This window comes from Podarcis melisellensis (assembly GCF_964234715.1).
Source record: "Podarcis melisellensis genome assembly, chromosome: 2".
NCBI lineage: Eukaryota > Metazoa > Chordata > Lepidosauria > Squamata > Lacertidae > Podarcis > Podarcis melisellensis.
This window is the reverse complement of record NC_138529.1, coordinates 81,315,983-81,326,317: the sequence shown is the minus strand read 5'-3', so window position 1 is coordinate 81,326,317 and position 10,335 is coordinate 81,315,983. Positions and strand designations below refer to the sequence as shown.

General features: G+C 43.9%; 1 protein-coding gene across 2 annotated transcripts in view; it reads left to right on the top strand.

The window, feature by feature from the left end:
• The first annotated feature begins 3,692 nt into the window (after positions 1–3,692).
• Positions 3,693–10,335, top strand: part of IL17RD (interleukin 17 receptor D) — a 52,713-nt gene continuing 46,070 nt past the window's right edge. For both annotated transcript variants that reach the window (XM_081899994.1, XM_081899993.1), the window contains exon 1: positions 3,693–3,986. In XM_081899994.1, coding sequence (XP_081756120.1) covers positions 3,846–3,986 — 141 coding nt within the window. In that variant the 5' untranslated portion in view covers positions 3,693–3,845. The remainder of the gene's footprint in view (positions 3,987–10,335) is intronic.

Sequence of the window (10,335 nt, the reverse complement as noted above, 5' to 3'; positions counted from 1 at the left end):
TTTTACAGCCAAGAGCACAGCAAAGTGGTATTCCCTGCAGGGAGGGATTTATGGCATTCTTTTATGCCAGTGCCAGACATGTGAGTTTGGGTGTAATATATGTGTACTAAAATCTCAGGAAGATCCCCCCTCCCACAAGTGATAGAAAGATTGGTGGGAAACCTCTGATCACTCTGCAAAACTGCTTATTTTACTGTTCTTATTTTGAGATTTTGCCCATTTCCTTAGGGGGACTGTCATACTCCACATGTCTCCTCCATCTGGGAGCAGCTGCTGAAGAAGCTTGAGAAAGTTTTTAGCTTGCAGCAAGGAGGAGAATGGCAACTAAAACCATCTGCAGAACGCATTATGCTGATAGCCATGACTTTTGAGTGGGCTCCAAGTCAAAGGTATTCATATTTATTCGGCAACAAGAAGCTGTTGTGAAGGAAGAGAAAACTGGATTTGAAACCCCAACATTGTGCTAAGGCATTTAATAGTATTTGCCTTATTGCTTTATTTTGCCTTTACAGTACCTCGAAGCGATGGGCTTTAAGGATTGGGTAGGAAGCAAAAATATTAAAGGGCTAGTTATATTGTATCATGTATTCACAAGTTGTGGTTGTACAATAGAATGTGATAAATTTTAAGAGCTGGAATGTGTAACTGTGACAAAATACTAGAACATGTCTGTTTTGTGAATTGAATCTGTAACCATCTTAGCATCCTAGGGTCAAAAGTTCAGCCTCCCGGAATCTCAGGTTGTTTGTTCCTGGAATGTATATTGAAACCAGTTCTCACCTATTAAGTGTCTTTGCCTCTCCACTACAATTTGTGTCTTCCTGCCTATCTGGGTGGTAAGACAAACCCTTTTAACGAGACTCTTAAAAAGCATAACTGGACCTTATGCTCACTCACTTGGGGCAACAACAACAACAACAACAACACCCTCAAAGTTGTTTACAAAATGGTAAAAATAAAACTGAGAAGAATTAACAACCCTACTTTAAAACATACAAAAGTTAAAATACTAAAACGGATAAAATTACCTCAACTTTCTAAGCATCTGGGTAGGCTTCTCTATTCTTAACAGGACCTGAAAAGAATACAGTGAAGCAGCCTGCTTGATTTCAATAGGCAGAGGGTTCCAAAGTGCAGGTGCTGCCACACTAAACGATTGAGTTCTTACAAATGCAAAATGAATCATTTATGTCTCAGCCATAAATTCATACAAATGGTACACAGGTAAGAAGAGTCTGTTCCCATGCAGAATTGCAATGTCTCTTGAGTTTGAATGTCTCTTGAGTTTGTCTCTTGAGTTTGAAGTGTCTTGTATGACTCAGACTGCAATCCTTTATCTACTTACCTGGGAGTAACCTCACTGAACTTAATAGGACTTACTATTTATGATAGACATGTGTAGGATTATACTGTTAGTGTCCTCAGATTCTAGCTGCCTTCTAAGTGATCAACTTCCTAGTGATATATCACTGATTTCTTCCAGATGAGACACAAACATTGCTTTGTTGCTAAAATTATATTGAATAAATCAAAGAGAACACAGAGTCAAACAAACTACCGGTAGATAAGTCTCAGAAGGGGCAGATCTTCCTCCATGGGATTGCTGTGGTTAGCAATACCAGGCTATGAAAGTAATTTAGCATTGGAGACTGTACCATTGCCCCTTAACCAAGGGAGATCCTGTAATGGAGAATGAGATCAGGGAGGCATCCAAAGGAGAGAGTATTACACTGAACAAATGGCCTATGGCCATGCAATGAAGGGGCCAGGGCTAAAGATGTAGTCCCACAAGCGCTTTGAACACATGTCTATCCATCACACCAGTTAATGTCTCAGTAGGGCTAATGTACTGCAATATACAGGAGGTGCCGGCATGGATGACAAGCAGCGGTAAGGTAGGTATTAGAGGCAGGAAGCAGAGAGGAGGAATAATTGGACTGCTGCTGCAATGGAGAGATGTAAAGAGTATCCACAAGGATCTCCTCAGTCTTGGTAAATGGGCATTCAAATGGCAATTGTGGTTCAGTCTCAAGCTCACATAATGGGATCTGAACTGGCAGTTCTAACCAGGAGAACGGATCTTGGGGCCAACACTGAATTAAAATGTTAGCGACTGAAGATAAATCTGTCAATGTGATAATGTTTTTAATAGAAATATAAGATCTTACCACTTCTGGAATACTGTGTCCTGTCCTCATCGCCAATCCTTAAGGATATTGTAGAGCTGGAAAAGCTACAAAAATTGGCAATGGAAAGGATCAAGGGGCTGGAACAACTCCCCTATGAGAAAAGGTTATGATATTTGGGGCTTTTTTGCTTGGAAAAAAATCTGAGTCAGAGGGGCATGATAAAGCTGTATAAACTTATGCATAGTGTGGAGAAAGGATATCTGGTGTCATTCGATGAAGCTGAAGGGTAGCATGTTCAGGAGAGACAAACAATAGTATTTATTCACACACTGCATGGCTGAGCTATTGTTGCCACAACTCCTGCCTGAAACCCTGGAGAGCCATTGTAACTCAATGTAGACCAGCCTTTCTCAACCTTGGGTTCCCATATGTTGTTGGACTATAACTCCCATCATTCCTAGAAAGCATGGTCAGTGGTCAGGGATGATAGGAGTTGTAGCTCAACAACATCTAAGGACTCTAGGTTGAGAAAGGCTGAACTAGATGGGCTTGTGGTCTGAGCTGGGATAAGGCAGCTGCCTACCTTCCTACCTGACTGACCACTGTGGAAAACAGGATGCTGCTCTAAGCTAGCCAGACCTTGATCTGATTCAGTAGGGCTGAAGTTTTTATAGGAATGTCCTGCTAGCCCAAAGGTACAGTTGCCAGTGATTATCTGCCAGCACATACCTCATGGGAAACCGGTGGTTTATAGTGGCTACTGTGTCGAAATAGGAGACTCAACCCTACTCAAATGTGAAGCTTAATATGTGATATTGGGCACTGTGTCTCAGTGTAACAAACCTTATATGCCTGAAGTGAGGGTATTTTTGAAGTCCCCCCTTTCATCATTTGAAGGGGTTGCAATATCGATGTGTGTGTGTAAATACCTATGAGGGTACATCAGCATCTAAACCTAACTGCCTCCACCAGCAAACCCTGGACTTTGTGAAATTCCTTTTAATAGGGAAACCCTGGAATCCTTCCAAGGACATGCGCTTATCAAGTCGGATGACTCTTCTTCCAGTTCCATGGTAAGCAATGAAAGAGAGGGAAACAAGCATTTCTACTACTTTTGCTATTCACTCCAAACTCCCTATTTGCGGATTATGAGCGCTTCTACTTCTGGACGTGTAAACACCCCAGGAGTGAATTATTTAGTGTTCTTTGTCAAGATCCAAACCTCCCACTCTTTTCAACTTTCTGGGTTGGTTTTTTGTTTTTTGAGGGGGGGCTTCTTTTCTTTTCTTCTTGAACAGCTTCCCCTTCTCCCTTTGATGCAAGGGCAGAGGAAGGAAAGAAACGGTCTCACTTCATTTTACTGCATCTCAGATGTTGCAAATTAAATAATAAAGCCCTAGAAGGCCGGGGTGGGGGAAACACACACAGAGAGAGAAAGGGGCGGACAGTTGACCTCTGCACCTAGACACATGGTAGTGGTTGTCCAGCCCCTCCCCCTTCCCCCCATCGTATCCTTGGCAAGGTAGGGGTGGGGGCAAAGGAGAAAAGAGAGAGAGAGAGCGCTAACTGTATAGACATATGTCTCGGTGCCTTGCTGCGCGCATGCGCGCCATTCCCCTTTCCCTCCCCTCCGCTCCTTTGCCTTCTCCAACCTGAAGTTGCCTGTGGAGCAACTCATTCGGGGCTCCGGGCGCTGCTGCAGCTGCAAGGCAGACGATGGCACCTTGGCTGAAGTTCTGCTCCTTCTTCTTCTCCCTCACTGCCTGCTTCGACGGCCCGAGGCTGGCCGTGTCCGCGGGAGGGACCAGCGGCAGCGGGGGCAGGAAGGGGCCAGCGGGAGATGCTTGTGGCTGGAAGGTAAGAGAGAGAAAGAAAGAAAGAACAAACGAAAGGAAGAAAGACTCTTTTGTGTTTGGCTTCTTTTTTACGCGTCGGCGGTGAGGTGACTTGAGCAGGCTTTTCCCCGGGGGCTCCCTTTGCTTCCTCTCCCTTCTTGCACGAGTTAGCAGAACTTGGGGGGAGAGGTGCCCAGAGGTCTGTCAGGAAGCGGGTGCCTAGCGGGGTGGGCGAGGGAAGAAGCCCTGGAGCTCCGCGTGCCGACGAGCTTGCAGGTGGCGCGTCCGGGCTGTTGCACGGGCAGCAGCGTGCAGTGCAACCTCGCCGCTAAGGGCAGCGGGAGACATTTCTGCAACGGGGGCAGCAGCTCCAACCCTCTCTCTTTCTGTGCCACTGAGTACTCTCTCTCTCTCTCTCTCTCTCTCTCTCTCTCTCTCTCTCTCTCTCTCTCTCACACACACACACACACACACACACACACACACACACACACACACTTCTCTCTCTCTCGCCCCCTCTTCTTATGCGGCCGTCGCTTTGAAGCGTTGGCATTTCTGCAACTTTCGGGGATGGCTCGGTGGCGGCGGAGGTTGGCTGGATTTTCTCACCAAAGGAACTCGGGGGAGGAGGGAGGGCGGCCGAGGGGAGAAGCCAACAAGTGGGAAGTCACTCAACAGGTCTTTTATCCCCTCCGCCTTCCTCCCCCCTCCTTAACTAGACCTGCCCTGGGAGAGAAGGGATAAAAGGCGATCGCTTGGGCTTTGTTATTTTAATGATCGGAGGCTGGTTTGGCTACAGGCCTAGTCATTAGACCGAAGGGGAAGCGGGGGAATGGGTGTGCTTGTAAGGTGATAAAAGAGTGTTTTAGGGCTTTACCTTTTGTCCCTGTTAGCAGCTTTTGCTTGCGAAGTTTTCTCTCCCACCCCCACCCCCATGGGTTTCCTGAGTGTGATTTGTTGTTTTATTTATGGAAAGAAAGAAAAAAGACTTCTGCAACGCTTTGGGGGGATTTTTCTCTCCCCCCCATTCCATTTTCAGCCTTATTAAAGATTCCAGATGAACGCTTGTCGAAGGGCATGAGTGACTTTCATTGCCTCCCCGTTTTTGTTAGACTGTCACAGAGATTTCCTTGGATTCAGATCATAACATTGAGTGAGGGGAAAAGTTAACAGCAACCACAACAAAAAACCAAAAACTGGTAGAATTTGTAGGGAGTAGTTGTACAGGAAAGGGCAAGTGTCCACAAAAAATACTTTAAAAGCGGGGGGGGGGGAGAGGGAGTACAAAAGAAGCTAAACGTTTGCAAAGAACTTAACTCTCCAGTAGGGTATATTATTTGCATCTTGGATTTTGTTAACTGATAGGTCCTGTAGGGAAATGCATTCAGCTGCTGCTTCGGTTTAGTGTTTCACATAACAAAAGTGATATTTGATTTGCATATTTTAAAGCTGCACATACATCTGGTTCTGTAGGTCAACAGCACTAGCTTTTTAAAGGCCATAATGCTTGACTGATTTTGGTTTGTTTGTAATGGATATTCAGTGATCTGACAGGAAGTGAATTTTCTGATAAAACTGAGGCAAGAAAAAAAACATTCATTTAAACCTTATTTTTTTTAATGCAGCCTTTTGTAGATTTATGATACGGTGTGGGGGAAAACCTGACACGTTTTGTACTGTTAGAACAAACTTAAGGTTGTAATTTGCTTTTAAGCACTGGGATCTTTAATCTGTATGCCAATCACTTATTGGAATACATTTGTCTCAGATAATGTAAAATGTATACAGACCAGGATCCTGCAGTTTTTATTCTGGGGGGGAAAGTTTTAGGGACTACACACAGAGAGCTTTTCCCAAGCATTAGCTGCTGGATAAGACCCATTGTCCTGTTTGTGTATCTTGGGCTGTATGTAAGTTTTGAATAGACTTGACATACTATTAAATGACTGATGGCCCCTGTAACACATTGTCTGCTCTGGGGCAAGGCTGCCTTTGAAGTGCTACCCTGTAGGAAGTAAAAAGACTATTTGCTCTATTAAAATTCCTTGGTATTTCCTCTGTTTAACCACAGGCCACTTCCCCTCTGCCACTCTAAACACTGCAGGGACACTGACTGATTGAAAAGGCACAAGCCCTGAAGTAATTGCATCCCATTCAGACAGATATTCTTAGTGTAGCTTATTTATAATGAGTTATCGCAGAAATGAAAGATGGGTACAAATTTTTTTCTGCCTTCTTAAGAAGGGAAAACAAAAATAGGCTCATTGAATTGCACAAATGTTCTCAGGCTGAGGATTGTGATATTTCTTTAGTCGATTATCTGTTGGTAGCTTGTAATTCAACCTTAAGTTTGTTTATTCAGAAGTTAAGTTCCACAGAGTGCTCTGGGAAACGTCACAGATGGTAAAATTTAATAAGAGTATAAATATTTGTAGGCTAATTATGGAATAGCAAGTAGCATTCAGAGTGTGAGAGCACCATTAATTTGACATCATAATAAGCATGTTTTTCAAATTTCTAGTTATAAAAATTAATGTTGTGCATAACTTACTATAATACCTAAGGGCAGAATATCTTATGCGGGGGGGGGGGGGGGAGAGTGAGACGACAACATTTTTTGATGTGGTGGTGAATGACTGAGGTCAGTGGGATTTTAGAAAGTGTGCCTATGCATATTTAAGAAATAACAAGCCCCCTCCTTGAATTTGGTGAGACTTACTTCTAAGTAAGCATGTTGTATTTAATAAAGATTAGCTGCTGTTTCCAGCAGCTTAGTCTAAAAGATGATAGGTTAGGACTGAGCCATGATGTGAACTTGCCCATTTTGTTCTTAAAATACAAATTCTTATTCTTAACAAACCAGTATCTATCTGTCTATCTATCTATTTCTTTCATTATGTTTTATAGATATTTAGTGGTTGATTTTTTTTTAAATGTTGTAAGCTGCCTTGATTTATTTTTTTAATAGAAGTGCAGATCATAAACATTCAAATAAATAAATTGTAAAAGGAGTGCTTGCCAATGACTGGGACATTTTACTATGATATAATAAATATGACTAAAGAGTAAAACATCACTCGTGATTGACTAAAATAATTCTTCTGGATTTGAAAACTAAAAATAATGTACTTTTTGGTCTGATTTATGTCAAGTACAAAGGGTAATAGGCATGAAGACCTTTAAACTAATACTGTACTAGTGAGTTGTATCCAGTGCTGTGTTAGTAGAGTTCTGCTCACGCAGTGGGCTTCCCCTTCCTCTCCTCTCCACATGCACCTCAAAAACTGCTCCAGAGGGCCCCTTCATTCTCTGGCGCAGATTTTGAGCACGTGCGAGGGCGCTGCAGAAAACAGAAAGGAGAATATCCAAGGGTAAGTCTGTTGTACAATGGAATGGCAGCATTGGATACAACCAATTATGTTGTAGTTGGAAGAATAAAAGAAGTGTTGTGTATTATTTTATCAGTTGTATCACTTTTTAGTGTATCCTCTCTCTGGAAATAAACTCAATTTTTTTAGTTTCTAGGTAAAAATGTCTTTTGTGAAATTTTGAGAGCTCCTAATAATTATAATATTCACTAATGCTATTAACTAATTAATAATAATAATAATAAATTTTATTTATACCCCACCCTCCCCAGCCAAGACCGGGCTCAGGGCGGCTAACAACCAATAATAAAAACAAGCTGATTAAAATACAACTTAAAAACAACATCAAAACATTAAGATTCAGCCTCTTCACAGGAGGAGAAAGGAAAAAAGAAAGAACAGGGAGGGAATCAAATTGATTCTAAGCCAAAGGCCAGGCGGAACAACTCTGTCTTACAGGCCCTGCAGAAAGAAATCAGATCCCACAGGGCCCTGGTCTCATGAGACAGAGCGTTCCACCAGGCTGGAGCCAGTGTTGAAAAGGCCCTGGCTCTGGTTGAGGCTAATCTAACTTCCTTAGGGCCTGGGACCTCTAGAGTGTTGCTATTTATGGACCTTAAGGTCCTCCGTGGGGCATACCAGGAGAGGCGGTCCCGTAGGTACGAGGGTCCTAGGCTGTGAAGGGCTTTAAAGGTCAAAACCAGCACCTTAAATCTGACCCTGTACTCCACCGGGAGCCAGTGCAGCTGGAAAAGCACCGGGTGAATATGCTCCCATGGCAGAGACCCCATGAGGAGCCTTGCTGCAGCATTCTGCACCCGCTGGAGTTTCTGGGTCAGTCTCAAGGGCAGCCCCATGTAGAGTGAGTTACAATAATCCCGTCTGGAGGTGACCGTCACATGGATCACTGTGGCCAGGTCGGGGTGGGAAAGGTAAGGGACCAACTGCTTGATGCGGCGAAGGTGGAAAAATGTCGCCTTGGCTGTTGCTGTAACCTGCGCCTCCATGGAAAGGGAGGCATCAAGGATTGAACCCAAACTCTTAATGGAAGGCAATGGCACTAATTGGGCCCCCGCAAGAGAAGGGAGTTGGTTCCTCATCCCCATACCATCCTCACCCAGCCAGAGGACCTCTGTCTTCGAAGGATTTAGTTTCAATCGGCTCCCACGAAACCATCCAGCCACAGCTTCCAAATATTTGGTCAGTGTGTCTGGGGCCGCGTCGGTACGGCCATCCATCAGCAGATAAAGCTGAGTGTCATCAGCATATTGGTGACAACCCAGCCCAAAGCTCCGGACAATCTGGTCAAGGGGGCACATAAAGATGTTAAAAAGCATCGGGGACAGGATTGCGCCCTGCGGCACTCCACACACCAAGGAGTGGCACGACGACATCTCCCTCCCTAGCGCCACCCTCTGTCCCTGACCAGAGATAAAAGAGCACAGCCATATATGGGCTATGCCCTGTATCCTCACGCCGGCGAGGCGGTGGTCCAGAAGATCATGATTGACCATGTCGAAGGCTGCTGACAAATCTAAGATAATCAGCAGTCCTGACTTGCCTCGATCCAGTTGTCTACGGAGATCATCTGTTAGGGCGACCAGAGCCGTCTCTGTCCTAAAACCAGGACGGAACCCTGACTGAAATGGATCTAAAGCCATCTAATTAGGGGTTTAAGCCATGCAAACAGATTTCTACTATCACATGGTTTAATGTTTACTGCATCTGGGGATATAGCGCCCATGGATGCACATATATTTCTTCTTGTAGAACACTGCATCAAGAACACCAGCTGCGGCAGTGTCAACAATCTGCTGGGAAGGAAGGATAAGTTCAATAACTTGGTATCCCACAAAAAGTGGTCCTAGTTAATAACGGTACTGTTCTGTTGTTGCTAATGTCTTGTGCTTGGTTCATGATTTGGGGGCAGACAAATTAAACTTCAAACTGTAATAGTAACACCACTTCCAATGAAGGAGAGTCCATAACCTTCCAAGGGAGTCTGTTCCGCTGTTAAACAGCTCTCACTGCCAGAAAGTTCCTACTGATGTTTTGTCAGAATTTCCTTTCTTGTACGTTGAATCAATTGGTTCGCATCCTAGCCTCCACAGCAGGAGAAACCAAGCTTGCTCCATCTTCCATGTGACAACCCTTTTGGTATTTGAAGATGACTATTATATCTCCTCTCAGTCTCCTCTTTACCAGGGTAAGCATACAAAATTCCCTCCATAAGGTGCCATCCAATCATCTTAGGGATTCTACTCCAGATTTGGGTAGGGTTTACTTCTTAGCTTTTTCTTCTCCTGAAGATATCCTGCAAGCCAGTGGAGGTTTAGGATAAGAGTTTTCCTTCTCCTAGATGGCTCACCTTCCCAGGTTGATGAACCCCATCTGCCTCTCTATGGCAGGTGCAGAAATTGCCTTCTTGATTGTTGGATCCGCTATTGGTCTCATCCATGAAGTGTTAGTAATCACAGTATCTTTTTCTAAGTGTTTTCTTATGTGTTCTACGACCTTTCCTTGTATCAATGTCAAGGTGACCAGTTGGTAGTCACCTGGGTCTTTTTTCAATAACAACAACAACAACAACAACAATAATAATTTATTTATACCCCGCCCATCTGGCTGGGTTTCCCCAGCCACTCTGGGTGGCTTCCAACAAAATATTAAAATACAATAGTCTGTCAAACATTAAAAGCTTCCCTAAACAGGGCTGCCTTCAGATGCCTTTGAAGATGGGGACAACATTTGACTGCCTCCAGTCCACAGGGCCCTCACCTGTTTTTGAGGAATTCTCAAAGATTATAGAAAGAGGCTCTGAGATTACATCCGCAAAATCCTTTAGTACCCTTAGATGCAGCTCATCAAGCCCTGGAGATATGAATTCATATAAAGTAGCCAAGTGTTCCCTTACTACCTCTTTTTCTGTCTTTGGTATCCCTCCTGGCATTGTTTATTCTGTTATCTTCCAGTTGGACACTGCTTTCCTTTTCCATGAAGACA